Source organism: Trichechus manatus, unplaced genomic scaffold (assembly GCF_000243295.1).
Source record: "Trichechus manatus latirostris isolate Lorelei unplaced genomic scaffold, TriManLat1.0 scaffold00207, whole genome shotgun sequence".
Lineage (NCBI taxonomy): Eukaryota > Metazoa > Chordata > Mammalia > Sirenia > Trichechidae > Trichechus > Trichechus manatus.
In genome coordinates this window covers 520,498-541,388 of record NW_004444143.1, presented here as the reverse complement: position 1 = coordinate 541,388, position 20,891 = coordinate 520,498, and the positions used below count along the sequence as shown (strand labels likewise).

The 20,891-nt window shown below is 42.2% G+C and overlaps 1 protein-coding gene across 6 annotated transcripts in view; it reads left to right on the top strand.

The window, feature by feature from the left end:
* The window catches only part of LOC101343990 (zinc finger protein 14 homolog), a 123,290-nt gene that overhangs the window by 28,127 nt on the left and 74,272 nt on the right, over window positions 1–20,891 (top strand). The window contains exons 1-4 of one of the 6 annotated variants that reach the window (XM_023742262.1): window positions 8,098–8,139; window positions 14,627–14,713; window positions 15,932–16,058; window positions 17,114–17,206. In XM_023742262.1, coding sequence (XP_023598030.1) covers window positions 14,705–14,713; window positions 15,932–16,058; window positions 17,114–17,206 — 229 coding nt within the window. In that variant the 5' untranslated portion in view covers window positions 8,098–8,139; window positions 14,627–14,704. Of the gene's footprint in view, window positions 1–4,763; window positions 4,769–8,097; window positions 8,140–14,084; window positions 14,714–14,782; window positions 16,059–17,110; window positions 17,207–20,891 lie in introns of those variants that run through there. The other 5 variants (XM_023742260.1, XM_023742261.1, XM_012559039.2 and 2 more) reach the window with 5 other exon arrangements.

The following is a 20,891-nucleotide window of genomic DNA, read 5'->3' as shown; positions in this document are numbered from 1 at the left end:
ACCCAGCCTAAGACACTGGCCGTTCATACATATTACCAAATCTCCGTTAAACAAAATGTGGCAATCCAACAGCATGACAATTTTCCACTTGCTGGTAAGGATCAATTTAATTCAATTCTTTTACCCTCTGTTCCATTTCTGTTCTGACACCAGCTGCACATGCAGCACCCCTGACTCTAATCACCCTGAGCTAGAACAGACCTCACAAGTTAACGGGCAGAGTTCTCCAGACAAGTCTGCCCAAGACTGCAGATGCCTGTCGCAAGCTTGGGAGTCCCCGTGACATCCTCCTTTCTGACCTGCTGGCTAAAAATTCAGGGTTCCTTCTATCCTCTCAGGATACCAGCTGTAAGTCCCCAGCCCACCCTCACTTTTTTTTTTTTCACACCGCTGCAGGTTATCCCCTCCCAATAGCCAATGGCCACCAGATGGGTGGTGAGATGCCTGGGGCTGAGCCTAGAAAAAAAGCACCAGGCCTCCGGACTTCTGCAGGCCCACCACCTCAATCCACAGCAGACAGGAGACCATTTGAGGGTCTTTAAACCTTGTGCCAGGGTGCCCTAGATACCTGAACAGGGTGGTAGGCAAGGTGGGCCTGGCTCCACTCACTTCTGACCTGCTGGCTCCTTCTACTCCCTTGGGTTTGGTAATTAGCTAGAACCACTCATAGATCTCATGGACAGCGCTATGCTTAAGATTACAGTTTTATTAGAGCAAAAAGGATACTAATGAAGAGATGATAGGACAAGGTCTGGTAGGTTTTCCAATGTGGAGCTTCCATGTCCCGAAAGGGACATGCTACCCTCCCACATGAATCAATGTCTTTCACCAACCAGGAAGCCTGTGAAGCTTCTGTGTCCAGAACCTTTACTGGGGCCTCATTACATAGGAATGATAGATTGACTCATTGCCCCCACCAACAGATGGGCTAATATCAATAGGTGCTCTTTCTGGCCTGGGCAGACCCTACCTATGTCACCTCGTTAGCATAAACTCAGGTGTGATCTAGAGGCCTATATACATAAGAAAGGAACCTCACTTACTTAGGAGATTCCAAGGGTTTAGAGTTCTCTCTCAGGAACTAAGGACAAAGACCAAATGCTTTGGGTAAAGTTAAATTCTGTACCCCACAATGCTTAACCTCATGATCTTAATATGTTTAAATGTTGTCTGCCTAATTTAAAGAACTCATTTTAATGGACATTGTGTCTGAAATTTTTTTTCTCATAAACTGGATGAAATTTGTATGCTTATTAGCAATATTTTTTTCTTTTATTAAGTGCCTTTTCATATTCTGTTTTGCTTTTTCCATTACTATGTTCAACTATTTCATTTTTTATTCCCTTTTTCACTGCATTAAACAATATATGAATACATTATTGATACAAATACATTTACAAGTTCTCATAGGCTTTGAAGTCGGTAAGAGAATGCCTTGGGCTGCCAGCCTTGAAGGATACCTCACATTTAGAGGCTACCTGCTCATGGCAGCAGTGGTGATGTGGGGGAAGCAAATGAAGACATACCTTGTTTTATTGTGCTTCACTTTATTGCACTTCGCAGATGTTGTGGTTTTTATCAGTTGAAGGTTTGTGACAACCCTGCATCGAGTAAGTCTATTGGCATCATTTTTCTAACAGCATGTGCTCACTTCATGTCTCTGTGTCACATTTTTGGTAATTCTCACAATATTTCAAACTTTTTCATTATTGTTATATCTGTCATGGTGATCAGTGATCTTTGATGTTACTTTTGTAATTGTTTTGGGGTGCCACGAATTGCGCCCATATAAAAAGGTGAACTTAATTGATAAATGTTGTGTGTGTTCTGACTGCTCCATCAACTGGCCATTCCCTGTCTCTCTCCTTCTTCTCCAGCGTCTTCATTCCCTGAAACATGACAATATTGAAATTAAGTCAGTTAATAACCCTACAATGGCCTCTAAGTGTTCAAGTGAAAGGAAGAGTCATACGTCTCTCACTTTAAATCAAAAGCTAAAAATGATTAAGCTTAGTGAGGAAGGCAGGTCGAAAGGCGAGATACGGCAAAAGCTAGGCCTCTTGTGTCAGTTAGCCAAGTTGTGAATACAAAGGAAAAGTTCTTGAGGGGAATTAAAATGCTACTCCAGTGAACACATGAATGATAACAAAGCGAAACAGCTTCATTGCTGATATGGAGAAAGTTTAAGTGGTCTGGATAAATCAAACCAGCCACAACATTCCCTTATGCCAAAGCCTAATCCAGAGCAAGGCCCTAACTCTCTTCAATTCTATGAAAGCTGAGAGAGGTGAGGAAGCTGCAGAAGAAAAGTTTGACCCTAGCAGAGGTTGGTTCATGAGGTTTAAGGAAAGAAGCCATCTCCATAACATAAAAGTGCAAGGTGAAGCAGCAAGTGCTGGTGTACAAGCTGCAGCAAGTTATCCAGATGATCTAGCTAAGATAATTGATGAAAGTGGCTACACGAAAGAAGAGATTTTCAACATAGACAAAACAGCCTTATATTGGAAGATGATGCCCTCTAGGACTTTCACAGGTAGAAGTCAATGCCTGGCTTCAAAGCTTCAAAGGACAGGCTGACTCTCTTGTTAGGGGCTAATGTAGCTGGTGACTTTAAGCTGAAGCCAATGCTTATTTACCATTCTGAAAATCCTAGGGCCCTTAAGAATTAAGCTAAATCTACTCTGCCTGTGCTCTATAAATGGAACAACAAAGCCTGGATGACAGCACATCTGTTTGGTTTACTGAATATTCTAAGCCCACTGTTGAGACCTACTTCTCAGAAAAAAAGATTCCTTTCAAAATATTACTGCTCATTGACAATGCAGCTGGTCACCCAAGAGCTCTGATGGAGATGTACATGGAGATTATTGTTGTTTTCATGCCTGCTAGCACAACATCCATTCTGCAGCCCAAGGATCAAGGAGTAACCTTGACTTTCAAGTCCCATTTAAGAAATACATTTCGTAAGGTTTATTTAAGAAACACGTTTTGTAAGGCTATAGCTGCCATAGTGATGCCTCTGATGGATCTGGGCAATGGAAATTGAAAACCTGGAAAGGATTCCATTCTGGATGCCACTAAGAACATTTGTGTTTCATAGGAGGTGGTCAAAATATCAACATTAACAGGAGTTTGGAAGAAGTTGATTCCAATCCTCAAGGATGACTTTGAGGGGTTCAAGACTTCAGTGGAGGAAGTAACTGCAGATGTGGTGGAAATAGCAAGAGAGCTAGAATTAGAAGTGACGCCTGAAGATATGGCTGAATTGCTGCAATCTCATGATAAAACTTTAATGGATGAGGAGTTGCTTCTTATGGATGAGCAAAGAAAGTGGTTTCTTGAGATGGAATCGACTCCTGGTGAAGATGCTGTGAACATTGTTGAAATGACAACAAACAATTTAGAATATTAAATAAACTTAGTTGAGAAAGCAGCAGCAGGGTTTGAGAGGATTGACTCCAATTCTGAAAGAACTTCCACTGTGGGTAAAATGCTATCAAACAGCATCACATACTACAGAGAAATCTTTCATGAAAGGAAGAGTCAATCTATGCAGCAAATTTCATTGTCTTATTTTAAGAAATTGCCACAGCCACTCCAACCTTCAGAAACTACCACCCTGATCAGCCAGCAGCCATCAACTTCGGGGCAAGACCCTCCATCAGCAAAAAGGTTACGACTCGCTGAAGGCTCAGATGATGGTCAGCATTTTTTAGCAATATTTTTTAATTAAGTTATGTATATTGTTTTTTCAGACATAATCCTATTGCACACTTAATAGGCTACAGTATAGTTTAAACATAACTTGTATATGTATTGGGAAACCAGAATTTCAGGTGACTTGCTTTATAGCAATAATCACTTTATTGCGGCAGTCTGGAACAGAACCCACAATATCTCTGAGGTATGCCTGTATGAGGTATGGCCCAGGCAGTCTACATCTGAGAAGTGACCAATGCAGCGGTGCCCTCCCTGCCTGGACTAGGGCCTGGACAGGGCCCTAGCAACCACACAGGAATAGGCAATCACCCCATTAGTAATATAGTTGTGGAAACGCACAAGCTACCAGCACTGTTTCTGTAATTAGAACTCATCTGCCCGGCTGATGCCCTTGTTCTTAGCTCACCAGTTGTACAATAGGCAGCAGGCTGAATTTAGCTCACAGGCTGTAGTTTGCTGACCCCTGCTATAAAGGAACTGCAGTCTAAAAATTTATCTATTAGATTTGTTAGTAATAATATTAACATTGTAATTTTAAACTATTTTATGGATATTGTAGGCTAAAACAAATAAATGTTAATGTTACTAGGAAGCAGGATTTCTTGTTAGAAAAAGAAACATGAATATAAAAGGTGTCGAATAAGACTTTTATTAAGAATATTTTACTTTTATTTCAAGAGGCTTTTCTTATCTATGGACCTAAAAATTCCTGACCCACAGTTGTTCTCGCTGGCAGCTTAGTTGGCTTGTTTTTTCCAACCAAAATTAGTAATAATCAACTTTTCTTTCCTGTTTGAAGAACAGTCAATGACAAAACTATTACCTTGTGATGTAATGAAAAAGACTCTGGGCTTCTCCAAATTTTAATTTCAAGCAATCTCATAGTTAACAATGGATAAAGGGCCAAATTTTCAGGAGTCTCTTTTTAAGGCTAATTCAGTAGCAATTAACTACTTCATCACCACTGAAACCTGTATTCATTAAGCAAAAATTATTTAAGTCTCTGTGAATTCTTCATTCTCTGGAACAGGCTCCTCCTGCAGGAGAAGTTTGCCTCAATTTTTAAATTGTTTATTAAATCATAGAACAATCAAATATTATTATTCTTTTGAATACAATGATTTTATTTTTTAACAAAGGTAAGAGTCATGGATTGAATTATATCCCCCAAAAGTATCTGTCAACTTGGCTAGGTCATGATTCCCAGTGTTGTATGATTGGCTACCATTTTGTCATCTGATGTGGCTTCCCTATGTGTTGTATATTCTATCACTGTGATGTAATAAGATAGATTAGTGGCAGTTACAGTGGTGAGATCTAGAAGATTGGATAGTGTCTTGAGCCAGTCTCTTCTGAGATATGGGAGAGAGAGACGAGCAGAGAGACACGGGAACCTCATACCACCAAGAAAGCAGCACCAGGAGCAGAGTGCATCCTTTGGACCTAAGGTTCCTGTGCTGAGACACTCCCAGACCAAGGGAAGACTGATGACAAGGACCTTCCTCTGGAGCTGACAGACAGAGCAGCTTTCCCTGGAGCTGATGCCCTGAATTTGGACTTATACTACTAGACTGTGAGAGAATACATTTCTCTTTGTTAAAGCCATCCACCTGTGGTATTTCTGTTATAGCAGCACTAGATGACCAAGACAGAATTTGGTACCAGGAGTGGGGTGCTACTCTAACAGATACCTAAAACGTGGAAGGAGTTTTGAAACTGTGAATGGATAGAGGACCAGCAGCAGCAGAGAGAGGACTGGCAGCGGCAGAGAAGCAGCAGCGGCAGAAGACAAGCAGTAGCAGAGAAGCAGCAGCAGAGAAGTAGTAGTGGCAGAGGACCAGCAGCAGGAGAACAAGGAGACCAGCACAAGACGGCGCTGGAGCTGACCCACAGAGTGAGAGAGCTGAGTGCCTGTGCACAGGAGGCTTCCTCAGGGAGTGGGGTGCCTCGGGGCACTTATCGGTGGAGCTGGGGTTGCTGACCCACAGAGCAAAAGAGCTGAGTGCTTTCTGGTGAAGTTTACTGGCAGAGTGGGGTGCCTCTAGGCACTTATTGGTGGAGGTACAGAGCTTTGGAACACTTGCCTCAGCATGGCATATGTGGGCATGAGGCCCGAGGAGCCAAGAGGCCAAGAAACCAGGAAGCAGAAGCTGAAGAGACAAGGAACACAGGAAGCTGAGCTGCCTCAGTCTCAAAAGGTATGGCCAGGACCTCTGGGGTTTCAAAGGGTGGAGTTGCCACTCAGATGGACTAGGACAATGGTGTGCCTAAAGCCAAGGGAGCAGAGTTGCAGTCCCAGTAGGCCTGGAAGGGGGAGTTGAAGCCAGGGCCAAGGGGCTTCTGCTCAGAATCCAGAGAGTATGGCCAATACCTACAGTCTGGTGAGCAGGGCCATTATGTGAATGGTCTCAGAGAACAGAGGATTATTTCAAAGCCTTGAGGGCTAATGTAATGTATTCTGCTCACTTACTTGGTGCCTGTTATTTCTTCTTTCCCTCCAGTTTCTCCCATTTGTAATGGAAATGTCTAGTTTGTACCTGTTCTGCCATTGTACTTTGGAAGCAGATAAGCTTCTATTCTAGATTTCACAGATGAAGAGGAATTTTTGGATTTTGGACTTAGGATTGAATTAAGACTTTTGCTTTTATATGATAGAGGGAATATGTTTTACATGTCACAAGGAGATGAATTTTTTTGAGGGGGGCCAAAGGGTGGAATGTCATTGATTGACTTGTGTACCCCCAAAATATCTGTCAACGTGGCTAGGTCATGATTCCCAGTATTGTATGATTGTCTACCATTTTGTCATCTGATGTGGCTTCCCTATGTGTTGTATAGTCTGTCACTATGATGTAATACGATAGATTACTGGCAGTTATATTGATGAGATCTACAAGACTGGATAGTGTCTTGAGCCAATCTCTTTTGAGATATGGGAGAGAGAGACAAGCAGAGAGACATGGGAACCTCATACCACCAAGAAAGCAGTGCTGAGAGCAGAGCACGTCCTTTGGACCTGAGGTTCCTATGCAGAGAAGCTGCTAGACCAAGGGAAGACTGATGACATGGACCTTTCTCCAGAGCCAACAGAGAACGGATAAAATCCTGTAAAGTTATGAGTTCATACTAACATTTCAGTTTCATACTTAAATGTCAGTGTGAACTCATACTTTAAGTCTTGAGTTTCTAGCCCTCCTTGAACAAAGGGAAAAAGTGTGCCTGATCTAGGACCCAAGCTATCTGACCCCCAAATCCTGGGCTGTCTACTCTGACTATACTGTTTCCCAACAAAATCCTCTTAACACAAAGCAAGAGGAAAAGCCAGCTCCTGGGAATCTAGGGCAGAAGTAAATCAACTACCCCATGATGGGAATTTCCTTTGAAACCTTATTTTTTTAAATTTTTGCTTATTTGCATTCTTCTCCACAACAAACCTGTGTGATTAAATAATTTTCCAGAAAAAAATCATTATTTTTTAAACCAAATCCTCCAGTAAAGCTGATGCTCCATGAAGATAGAACATTCTTCTATTTCAGAGTTGAGGAGCGTGAGACTCGTGGTTACATCCAGTCATCCAGATAACCAACTCCTTACAGATCCGAAGGAACACACTATCTGGCGCATCGTTTCTCAGACATACAATGACTGACTCACATCCATGGTCCCCAGGGAAGGCCTGAAAAAGAAAGCAAATCTATCAAATAAATGTTCAGAGTCAGTTACCGGCACGTTCACAGAAACAACCTCATGCATTCACAGACAACCCCATGATCCCACAAGGTGCCCACGTCAGTCTCAGTCCTACAGAGCCCAACACACAATTCCAGTTATACAATCTTCCTTGCAAACAGCATTCGAGTGTCCCCGCAGTGGCACCATCTCAAACACAAACCAGCCACGTCCAGTGAAAGAATCACACCCAGAATCACCTCACAGAAAGACACACCAAAACCAAAACCCATGCCGTGGAGTCATTCTGGCTCTTAGCGACCCCACAGGACAGAGTAGAACTGCCCCATCGGGTTTTCAAGGCTGTAAATCTTTAGGGAAGCAGGCTGCCACATTTTTCTCTGGAGGCTGGTGTGTTCGAACCCCCAATGTTTTCAGTTAGCAGCCAAGCGCTTTAACCACTGCTCCATAGTCACACAGCTGCCCAGGAGGCCCCACAGAGTGTCACATACATGCACACCCCCCTTTACGCGCCTGTTGTCGGCCCAGTTCCCGCTCCAGACTCTGCCACAGCTTTCTCAGAAAACCCCGCCCTCGCCGGTGTCCCACGTATCTCCTGCCCACACTCTCAGCGGAGGGTCTCAGTCTCCGTCCCCTTGAGACTGGCCGCGCCTGCGCACTTTGCGCTCCCAGCATGCCCCGCGCGCGGGCCGTTGTGCTCACTTTTCTTGGCCAGGTTCGGCGCCTCAGGTGAGCAGTCCCGGCTGGTAGCGTTGGTCTCGGCCAACGACAGGGAAGGCGCCGCGGCCCGGGGGATGAGAAGGGAGAGGAGGCGCTACGGTACGGCAGGGCGTTGAGAGCTTCGCGCCTCGGGCCCAAGTGTCTGTGAGAAGGGCAGTAGTGGGACAGCGTGTGTCTGTGGGCGTGGCGGGCCCGCGGAGTGGCAGTGGGTTACGTGCGGTTGTGAGATCTGGACTGGTGCGTGACGGCGTTTGTGTGACTGAATTGGACGCAGAGCTTTTTGTGTGAGCTACGGTTTGTGTGAGCTAGTCGTAGTGAGCTAGGATAGTTTGTACATAGTGTTTCATGGCCTCAGTTTCACTCCCCACAGTGTTTCAGCACTCTCCCTATTTCCGCCGTGGGTTCCCCATTTCCTTTCGTCCTGATTTTCCACCCCTTCCAGCCTTCTCGTCTTTGCGGTGGGGTGTGTGACTCTGACCCCAGCATCACAGCTGCGCTTTCTGCTCTTTGGCCCCATGGAGTCCAGCCCCAGAAAAATGGCCCCCAGTCAGGTATCTGAGCTCCAGAGAGAAGACTCCTGAGAATGTTAGAACTGAAAATGCCCCCCACAGGCTGGCTTCTGGGAGGACTCCAGGCTTCCTCATGCTTTCCTCTGGATATGTATGTGTCGGTGGTGTTTGATGGGGGCAGATGTAGTTGTGGGGTTGGGCCCTAATTTTAGTAGACTGGGCTCCCAGAAAGGCCTGTTGTCATAAGATTCACTTCTTCCCTAAACCAAAACAACCAAACCCATTGCCGTGGACTCCAACTCATAGTGACCCTGTAGGACAGAGTAGAACTGCCCCACAGGGTTTCCAAGGCTGTAAATCTCTATAGAGACAGACTGCCACATCTTTCTCCTGCAGAGCAGCTGGGTTCGAACAGGAAGCCTTACTGTTAGCAGCCGAGTGCTTAACCACTATGCCACCAGGTCTCCCTTCTTTCCCAGTCCCGCCGAATTCTAATAAAAGGACTCTGAGGCAAAGGAAAGAATTACTGTTGCCCATCTAAAAGCCAAGGTCTAGGCTAGTGAGTATTTCCTCTTTGCTCTGTGAAATGCATTTTTATTTTTTAGGGCATGAGAAAATTTACTTCCTTCTCCTTAAATGTCCAGTCCATTGAACTGATACCTAGGCTTCCTCCCTAGTTCCATCCTATATGCATATATCCGTTTGGCAGATGCTTTTGTTCTGTGAGCTTTCTTTTTACCTTCGTGTGTGTGTTTGTGTGTGCATTAGGTGAAAGTATACAGAGCAAATTAGATTCCGATTCCATAGTTTGTGCGTAAAGTGTTTCATGGCCTTGGTTTCATTCCCCACAGTGTGTCAGCAGTCTCCCTATTTCTGCCCTGGCTTCCCTGTTTCCTTTTGTCCTGGTTTTCTACCCCTTACTGCTTTCTCGTCTTTGCTTTTGGTCAGATATTGCCCTTTTGATCTCATATAATTGATTGTTCTAAGGTGCACATTGCTCTCAGGTGTTATTGTTTATTTTATGGGATTGTCTTTTGTTTGGCTGGAAGGTGGTCTCCAGGATGGCTTCACTTCCAGGTCGGAAGGGTGTCTTAGGGCTGTAGTCTCAGGGGCTCCTCCAGTCTCTATCAGACCAGTAAGTCTGGTGTTTTTTGTGAATTTGATTTGTTGTTTTACATTTTTCTCCTATTCTGTCTGGGACCATCTGTTGTGATCCCAGTCAGAGCAGTTTGTAGTGGTAGCCAGGCACCATCTAGTTCTTCTGGTCTCAGGGTCATGTAGGCTGTGGTTCATGTGGTCCATTAGTCCTTTGGACTAATTGCTCCCTTGAGTCTTTGGTTTTCTTCACTCTCCTTTGCTCTGGATGGGAGGAGACCAATAGTTGTATCTTAGATGGCTGCTCACAAGCTTTTAAGACCCCAGATGCTTACTTACCAAAGTAGGATGCAGAACGTTGTCTTTGTGAACTATTTTGTGCCAACTGACATATGGTCCTTTGCCTTTGAGCCTAGGAACTTCATCCCACGAGGTGTTTATGTCTAAGAGATTTCCCTAACAGTGCCCCTTGTGTGCTCTATTGTCTATTACTATATGAGGAGCACCTACAGTCATATATGTAGAAATATCCACCACCGAACCTGTATCTGCTGTTCAGTGTGCTCCCTTACAGTTTCTCATACCTCTTGGCATATCTATCTACCTATGTATCCATTCATAAATTATTGTTTGTTAATACTATTGTTGCAGGATTTTCTGGGCTATAGTAGTTACTATAGTTGCCTTTTATTCCTGCATTCCTCTCAGTGTCCTCTCTTGCCTTGGTCGTGTTGTGCTAACTTCTCCCATGTTGTGTATTGCCTTTCCCTTCACCAATGTTAACACGTCTTCTATCTATTTGGTAATTTTCCCTCCCTCTCCCTCCTATCCCTGGTAACCATTAAATAATGTTTTTTTCTTTTTTTTTCCTGCATGTAAATCTTTTGTTACTTTAAATAGTGATCTCATACAATAGTTGTCCTTTTGTGATTGACTTATTTCCTTCAGTGTAATGTCCTCCAAACTCATCCACGTTGTGAGATATTTTGTGGATTCATCATTATTTTTTATTGTTGTGTGGTATTCCATTGTTTGTATGTACCACAGTTTGTTAATCCATTCGTCTGCTGATGCGCGCTTAGGTTGTTTCCATCTTTTTGCTATTGTGACTAATGCTGCAATGAACACGGGTATGCATATGTCTATTCGTGTCACGGTTCTTATTTCTTTAGGGTATATACCTAGGGGTAGGATTGCTGGATCATATGGTATTTCTATTTCTAGCTTCATGAGGAAGCACCATACCATTTTCCGTAGTGGCTGTATCATTTTATACTCCCATTGTAAGCTTTCTTTTTATAACTATATGTAAAGATCTTAGAACAGTGCTCAGTAGTTCCTCACTACTAAATAAACATTAGCTGTTAGTTGTTATTTGGTGATTCTAGGCAGTTATCCATAACCTTCTATAGATCAGGAAAATTGAAAATATCAAGTTAATTGTGATGGGCACTTGCTAGTAAGAAAATGAGCCAGATGCTCAAATGGTTGAAAACAGGAATTTTTAACCTAAGATAATTTGAATCCATTTGGTTCTTCCAGAAAACCAAAAAGCCCTTGAAATTGTATATTAAACTGTTGTATTTGTTACTGTGTCATTTTTATGGGGAGAAAGTCTAAAATTTCATGAGATTATCAAACATGACGCAGAAATTTTAATATCCACTGGCCTAAAATCAAAGACTGTAATGTTTGGGAAGGTTCTTTGAGATGATCTTGTATAAAATTAGTGTCTAACAATAAGAAATGATTGAATCATATTCTATTCATGTGATACAATTTAATGCCATTCATGAATATTATGTCAGTCATGAGAAGGAAAAAATGAAGTATATAATCATTGTTAAGCAGTGGTCATAGTTTTGAACAACAAAAAAACCAAAACCAGTTACTGTTGAGTAAGTCAAACCTCCAACCATTTGCTTAGCAGCCTAGTGTGTTAATAGTTTGCAAACTACTAACTGAAAAGTTGGAGGTTCAAGTTCACCAAGAGGTGCCTCATAAGAAAGACCTGGTGATCTACTTCTGAAAAATCAGCCATTAAAAACCCTGTGGGGCACAGTTCTGACACATGGAGTCACTGTATGTTGGAATTGACTTGACAGCAACTAGTCTGCTTTGAACGCTGTGAGATTGTTGTTGTTAGGTGCTGAGTTGGTTCCGACTCATAGGGACCCCATGTACAACAGAACGAAACACTGCCTGGTCCTGCACCATCCTTATGGTCATTGCCATGCTTGAGCCCATCGTTGTAGACACTGTGTTAATCCATCTTGTTGAGGGTCTTCCTCTTTTCGCTGACCCTCTGCTTTGCTAAGCATAATGTCCTTCTCCAGGGACTGGTCCCTCCTGATAACATGTCCAAAGTACATGAGACGAAGTCTTACCATCCTTGCTTCTAAGGAGCATTACTTCTTCCAAGACAGATTTGTTCATTCTTCTGGCAGTCCATGGTACGTTCAATATTCTTCACCAACACCACAGTTCAAAGGCATGAATTCTTTGGTCTTCCTTATTCATTGGTTCAGCTTTCATGCGTATGAGGCGATTGAAAATACCATGGCTTCGGTCAGGTGCACCTTTGTCCTGAAAGTGACATCTTGCTTTTTAACACTTTAAAGAAATCTTTTGTAGCAGATTTGCCCAGTGCACTACATCACTTGACTTCTTGACTGCTGTTTCGATGGACGTTGATTGTGGATCGTACTGGGTGGCTTGCGTGTTGCTGTGATGCTGGAAGCTATGCCACCGGTGTTTCAAATACTAGCAAGGTCATTGTCTTAGTCATCTAGTGCTGCTATAACAGAAATACCACAAGTGGATGGCTTTAACAAAAAGAAATTTATTCTCTCACAGTCTAGTAGGCTATAGGTCCAAATTCAGGGCATCAGCTCCAGGGGAACGCTTTCTCTTTTGGCTCTGGAGGAAGGTCCGTGTCGTCAATCTTCCCTTGGTCTGGAACTTCTCTGTGCAGGAACCTCAGGTCTAAAGGACACGCTCTGCTCCCGGCACTGCTTTCTTGGTGGTATGAGGTTCCCATGTCTCTCTGCTCGCTTCTCTCTTTTATATCTCAAAAGAGATTGGCTTAAGACACTACCTAATCTTATAGACCTCATCAATATAACTGCTGCTAATCCATCTTATTACATCTTAGTGATAGCATTTACAACACATAGGGAAATCACATCAGATGATAAAATGGTAGACAATTATACAATACTGAAAATAATGACCTAGCCAAGTTGATAAACACATTTTTGGGGGGACATAATTCAATCCATGACAGTCACCCATGGTGGACAGGTTTCAGCAAAGCTTCCAGACTAAGACTAGGAAGAAGGAACTGGTGGTCTACTTCTGAAAAAATTGTCCAGTGAAAACCTTATGAATAGCAGTGGAACATTGTCTGATATAGTGCCAGGAGATGAGCCCCTTAGGTTGGAAGCCACTCAGAGGTGACTGGGGAAGAGCTGCCTGCTCAAAGTAGAGTTGACCTTAATGATGTGGATGGATTAAAGCTCTTGGGAGTATAGCGGTAGTATGTTCATTTCCTCTCAAAATTGCTATTATGGAGCATTACCAGTCTTTAAGTGAGATTTAATATCCCTGGCGGCCCAGTGGTTAAGAGCTCAGCTGCTAATCAAAAGGTTGGCAGATCGAATCCACCAGCTGCTCCTTGGAAACCTTGTGCGGCAGTTGTACTGTTTCCTATAGGGTCACTATGAGTCAGAACCAACTCGACCACAACAGGTTTGCTTTTTTTTTTTTTTTTTTTGGTGAGTTGATGTGTTATATTTATTGTTTCAGTGAGTCATGCTTGCCCAGGGTTTCTTTTCATTGGAACAAGAAATTCTGGGTTTCAGAGACAAGAGCCAGAATTGAAAGAGCCGGCTTTGTGGTAGAAATATAAGTGGTAGTTTTGACACTTACAAACTGAATTTCTGCGAGTGATTTCACTTCTTTTTGATCCATTACATGGATAGAATAATTATACTACATAGTAATCCTGAGGATAAAGTTAATATGTATAAAATATATACCCATCACATGAAAGTTCTCAATAAATGTTGTTGTTAGGTGCCATTGAGTCGGTCCCGACTCACAGCGACCCTGTGTACACCAGAACGAAACACTGCCCAGTCCTGCGCCATCCTCACAATTGTTATGCTTGAGCCCAGTTTTGCAGCCACTGTGTCAGTCCATCTTGTTGAGGGTCTTCCTCTCTTTTGCTGACCCTCTACTTTACCAAGCATAATGTCCTCCAGGGACTGGTCCCTCCTGATAACATGTCCAAAGTATGCAAGACAAGGTCCCACTATCCCCTCTTCTAAGCAGCATTCTGGCTGTACTTCTTCCAAGACAGATTTGATCATTCTTCTGGCAATTCATGGTCTCAATAAATAGATATGTGTTACTGTCTAGCTGCATAGGGCATGAATCCACTCCTTTTCAGCCTAGGTTGTAAGAAACAGAAGAGAAGGACAAATGAAATGTAGGAAAGCAATGTGGATCATTCTGATTAGAAATAGAAAGTGATAAGCCCAGAGAATTCTGTAAATTCTCCTGCCTGGGGGTCTCCAGGGCTATCAGTGCAGCAGTTTTACGATGGTAAAGGCTTCCAGGCGTGTCCCTGTGAATTTTTCTCTTTATGTCTGGTAAGTCCAAGCAGGCCTGCAAGACCTTGAAAGAGGTTCTGGTTTGGATGATGTGGTCCCATGTTAGCTCTGAAAGGTAGGTACAAGCAGGGATTAGGTTTGCCCAGACTACTTCAGATCTTTCCGTGTGTGTATCTATGGTGGGGAGGTCAGGACAGGGAAAAGGTCATGCTAACTCAAGTCATTTTGGGAGCTCTGAGGCCTGTCTGATCTCATTGCTTCCTTTTCCTCCTCCAGCTCTGGCTTCTGTGGACTCTGCTTTACCAGGCAAATTAACCCCCAAGGAGGACCGACTAGTTCTTGAATTTCTAAACTATGGCTCGTGTAAGTTACTGTTTCTTTCTCCTTCTGGAAATACTGTCATGTTAAGTTCTGTGAACATTCCTTTATCCTGAAACTTCCTACCTGTCAGAGCCCCATCAGTTCAGCAGGGATGAAGCTAAACATTCCAGTGTCTTATCTTCTAGTACCCTCTTTTTCCAGTCATTGTTCATACATTCATTGAACAAACCATTCAGTATCTCCTCTGTGCTCAGCCCTCTGCGAATAACACCAGTGGGACAGAAATGAAATCCCTTGAGGGAGATGTTTGATCACTCTTGTGAGTTGAAGAGAGAGGATGAACCCATTTGACCACTCATAAGAAAACTCTGGACTTTTCCAGACTTGAGTTGCTGTTGGTTGGCCTCAGCCTTAGTACCTGGTGAGATCACTTGCTGTGATTGCTTTGCGAGGCTTTCGGACTGGGTAGGGATGTGGTTAGGTCTTGCATACAGAAAGATCGGAAATCTTCTCTGGGTATCCCCAGAGTTGTACACCGGAAACGAGGTCTTGTTTGTAGTTGAGCAGTATGTGTTGGTCTGTGGTGACATCTTAGCGATTCTGGATCATGCTACATCAGCGTCAGGAACAAGTGAGGGATGGAAAATGGTAGGTAAGATCATCCAGTTACATATGTGGTAGATGATTGTAGACTCTCAGAATTGAGGAGGACCTTAGAGATTTTGTCCCACCAAAATATCTTAAGCATAGAAGAATTTTTTAAATGTTATTAAAGAATTTATCAAACAAGGAAAAATGTCTATGATAAAATCTGACTCAATGATGAGATTGGAAGAAATTCTTTAATTGTATTTAGATCCTTTTCTAAGATAGAAATTTTGTAGGAAAACTTTTTTTTAAAATCTGTTCTTTAAGGGAAAAGGTTGGAAGAACTCAGTTTTTGAGAATTTGCGAGGGAAAGATATAGCATGTAAAGGGCTTATATGCAGTATTTAATCTAATTGGAAAACTGATTATTTTTTTTCTTTCTCAGACATGTTTGGATAATTAAGACATGCCAGAGTATGCAAGAGGAACACATAGGCATTCTGCTTCAGGGACAGCGGTTTCCTAACTCACTGTGTTATAGGCTTCTAGCCAAGCCTGTTTGCTTGCTGTATATGGTCCCTTTTCCTGCACTCTCTCTTCCATCTTTTCTTCTTCCATTTTAAAGCTGATTTCCTTTAATTTCAGTTTTAATACATGGATTTGCCATTTCAGGAGTCAGTGGTGTTCAGTGATGTTTCCATAGCCTTCTCTCAGGAGGAGTGGGCACACCTGGACTTGGAACAGAAGGACTTGTACAGAGACGTGATGCTGGAGAACTATAGCAACCTGGTCTCCCTGGGTAAGGTTCGACTGTCCTGTGGCATGTCAGCTTTTTCCTCTGGGAAATTGAGGAATACCTTTCAAGAAACTAGCTATATTTCTGTTCCCTCTTCTCAAAGAAGTGCTTTGCACTCCATTGGGTTGGAAGTCTATTAAGCATATTCATCTTCTCCATCTTTAAGTAGCCTTCAGGCCTTCCTTAATGATGAAAGGGCTGAATTTGAAATCTGAGTAGTTTTTGGCCTAACCAGTATCAAAGAAACCAGGTTTTACTTTTTGTTTGAACTCAGAATTACTCTAGATGTTTTGTCATTCGTTGGTACTTCTGTAAGGAAAATAGCTAGATTTGAGCTCTTGGTTTTTCTCTATTAGAAGAACACATATGATTTATGTAGTGGTAAGTTGGGATCAACAGGATTGATTTACAATTCAGGAGAATATATTTCTTTTTTTAAATAAATATATTCACTCTTACCTACTTTTGTGACTGAAAGGTAAAAACCCAAGAACTTTGCATTTAACATCATATGACTAGCCTAAGAAATAATGTTAAATGTCTCAGGCAGCTTATTTTTCTCCTGGCAAAATAACAGTAACAATCAATAATGGTTAATAAAAATATACCATAGATACTGTTCTAAGATATAAATATATGTTAATATAATCTTCATGATAACCATATAAGATAGATATTATTATTATCATCCTAATTTGTAAATGAGGAATGTGAGGCATAGAAGTAACTTGCCCAAGGTCACGCAACTGGGATGTGGCAGAGGCAAGATTTGAACCCAGGCAGTCTGTTCTCAACCACAACACTATTGCCTGTCAAGAAGGATGCTTGCATGAATATGAATTAAAGTAAGACCTCTTTCCCTCCATCTCTAATTTCTGGGTATTATGTGACCTTAGTGTGAATATTTTTTTATCCATCTTGTCCTTCTTTGTTCTAAAGACTTTATCAATCACCTTTTTGGCTTATAGTTTATTACAGATTTAACCTAGACTGAATCAAAGTAATTTTGACCTTCTTTTTATTTCTACATCACCTTACATTTCTTTTCTTGGAAGCAGGATGTTTCGTTTCTAAACCAGATGTGATTTCCTTACTGGAACAAGGAAAAGAGCCCTGGAAGATTGTGAGGAAAGGAAGAAGACGATACCCAGGTGAGCGAAGGCCACGTGGGCAAGGGGAAACCATCACCACAGGAAATAGCCCAAGTGGTTGGGGAAGAAACACACCATAGTGATGTTACTTAGAAAGCTCCCTTTAAAGGTCCATGGCCCGAGGAAGAAATGTCTGAAACCTGGGTAGCAAATTAAATTAAGGTCTTCTTAGCTGGAGATACTAAAATAACTACTTTATCCCATTTACCACTCTTTGTTTTGTTCTATCCTATTTCCTCCTCTTTGAAGGAGGTGGTTTTGGGGTTACTCTCTTTGTTCCCTGTTGACAACCATTCAGCTTATTGATTCACTTGCTTCTTTTGCATTTATGCTTATGTACATGTCCCCATTACCTAAAAGTACATTCTTCCATTTACTAGCAAGTATTTCCTCAGTGCCCACTCTGAGCCAGGCACTATGCGAGGCACTGTACATACAGTGGTGAGCAAAACCAATCTTGTCTCAGTTACCATGGTGTTTACAGTGTAGTAAGGGAAACACGGTAGCTGTAAATAAATAGAAAATATAATGTCAGGTAATAAGAGAGTGCTATGAGGAAAATTAGGCAGATAAGAGGATAGAGAATGATGTGGGATGAGAAGGCTGTTCTAGTTATAATGGCTAGTGTAAGGAAATAAAATCTGTTCCAGTTCTCACACCAACTAAATGAAGGAATTCAGTTTCAACTTAAACCTGTTCAGTTCTTTTCCTACCGGCAGATGCAGGACTTCTTCCTCTCCTCCTAACCATCTGGAGCTAGGTCAGACCTCACAAGTTTTAAAGGGCACAATCCCTCAGACTGCCGCATCTGCCCAAGACGTTAAACGCCAGCCGCAAGTTTGGAGGTCCCCATGACACCCTCACTTCTGACCTGCTGTCTACAAATTCAAGGGTTCCCACTACCCCCTCAGGATGCCAGCCATAGGCTCAGGGGTCCCTAGGGTCCCCCTCACTCCTGACCTGATGCCTCCCACTACTCCCTCAGGTTCAGCAATTCCTAGAAAAATGCACAGAACTCAGGAAGTATGCTATACTACGATTACAGTTTTCATTATAGCAAAAAAGGGTACAGATGAGGGTTCCCAATGTGGAGCTTCCATGTCCCAAAAAGGTACACACTACCCTCCCATTTGCGTCCATGTCTTTCACCAACCAGAAAGCCTGTGGAGCTTCAGTGTCCAGAGCTTTTTTTGGGGCCTCATTACATATCATGATTGATTGAATCATGCCTCCCCTCCCTGGAGCTTAGCTGATATCACATGTGGGTCTTTCTGGCATGGCCAGCCCCAACCTAAGTCACTTCATTAGCATAATCTGTCAGATCCGGAGCCCTCTTAGATAACAAAGCCACTTCAATCAGTGGGGTAATTCTAAGATTTTAGAGGTTATCTCTCAGGAACCAAGGACTAACACCGACTTCTTTGGGTAAAGTTAATTGTAAACCCGACAGTCAGAGAAGCTTTTTTTTTTTTAATTTTTAAACTTTTCTCATAAATTTTTAAATGGGAAGTAAAAGACTACAAAGAAGGATATGTTTGACATTGTGGTAATACGTGTTTTATCAGCAGCTAAAGTTTTGTGTGAATTACTGTAGAAGATAGTTTCTTGGATCACAAAATACCATCTTATTTGCTTTTTTCCATCCATGTATCTTTCTACCTTCAGCTAGGAAGAAACATGAAAAGTTCTTGGTTTAGCTTCTACCTCTGTGCGATGTTCATCTCTCTTTTTAAACCTTTTGTTAAAAAAGATGCCGTACTCTATATAAACTCACTATATAGAGACATATGGTATCATTTTGTATTTCGCTGTCTGTATGTTCCGGTCTAGCTGAGGATGTTCACTTTGGGCTAGCAGTTCTTATTTTGTAACAATAGGGCCATTTCTTGCCCACACTGTTATATTGCTTCTGACTGACTTTCTACCAAAGGAAAGAAAAAAACAGGCTTCTTTTCTTCTTGCCAGTCATTCTATTTTCTTATTTATATTTGGCTAATTAAGTGACATTTACAACTATTCATACTCAAAATAAAAAAAAAAACAAAACAAAACCTGTTGCTGTCGAGTCAGTTCTGACTCATAGCAACCCTAAGGACAGAGTAGAACTGCCCCATAGGGTTTCCAAGGTGTGCCTGGTGGATTTGAACTGCTGACTTTTTGGTTACTAGCCAAGCTCTTAACCACTGAGCCACCAGGGCCCCATTAATACTCAAGGAAAATGAAATGCAGAGGTTCCAGGTGAATAAGATAATATCACTTTAGTCAGGCAGCATTTTTCCAAAATAATAACTTCTGGCTCGAAGTTAGACATCTTAAAAAAGTTTATTCATTTTTTCATCCCCTTTTCTCTACCCTATCCTTTCCCTTCTTTTTTTTCCTTTTCTTACCTTGTCTTCCCTTTCCTTCCCTCACCCTTTGTTCTTTTAAGTAAGTTTTTTTGAAGTATAACATGCATACAGAAAAGTGACAAATGAAAAGGGAAGGCTTTACTGAGGAGACACATTAAGTAAGGCTATTCTGAGCAGATAGAACAGCAAATACAAAGGCCCTGATGGGCAAGTTATTTTGTGTGTTTGAGGAATTACAGGAAGGCCAAAATCACTAGAGCAGGGGAAAGTAACATGAGATCAGAGTTAGGCAAGGGCCAAATAATGTAATCATGAAGGGAAATTGGAAGCTACTTTGTGTTTTAAAATGATCCTTCTGGGTGAGTATCAAAGCAGGGGGAGGATCAGTATGGAGGTGATTTCAGTTGTCCAGACTAGAAGTAATGGTTGGATAAGAAGAGCAATGGTTGAAGGCAGAAAGAAGTTGTTGGGTTCCTGATAAACATGTAGGTATTACCAAAAGAACATGCTGATGGGATTATAAGAGGAACGAGGTGGAGAGTAACCTCAAAGAGGGTCGTGGTGGTAGGTGCCATCAAGTTGGTTCTGACTCATAACAACCCTGTGTACAACAGAAAGAAACACTGCACAGTCCTGTCATCCTCACAGTCATTGCTGTGTTTGAGCCCACTGTTGCAGCCACTGTGTCAATCCATCTCATTGAGGGTCTTCCTCTTTTTCACTGACCCTCCACCTTACCAAGCATGACGTCCTTCTCCAGGGACTGGTCCCTCCTGATAACATGTCCCAAGTATGTGAGGCATAGTCTCCCCATCCTTGCTTCTAAGGGGCATTCTGGCTGTACTTCTTCCAAGACAGATTTATTCATTCTTCTGACAGTCCATGGGGTATTCAGTATTCTTCACCAACACCATAATTGAAAGGCACCAGCCCTTAGTCAGCGTTCCTTATTCATTGTCCAGCTTTTGCATACCTGTGAGGTAAACGGAAATAACCATGGCTCGGGTCAGGTGCACCTTAGTCTTCAGAGTGGCATCTTTGCTTTTTAACACTTTAAAGAGCTCTTTTGCAGCACGTTTGCTGAATGCAGTACATCGTTTTTTGTTTTGTTTTTTAATTTTCTTTTTATTGTTCTTTAGGTGAAGGTTTACAGAACAAATAGTTTCTCATTACACAGTCAGTACACATATTGTTTTATGACATTGGTTAACAAACCCACAACATGTCAACTCTCTCCCTTCTTGACCTTGGAGGACCTTTTTTCTTTTTTCGTGAAAATAAACACAGCCAAAGATACACCATTTCAAAAATTTCTACATCTACAATTCAGTGACATC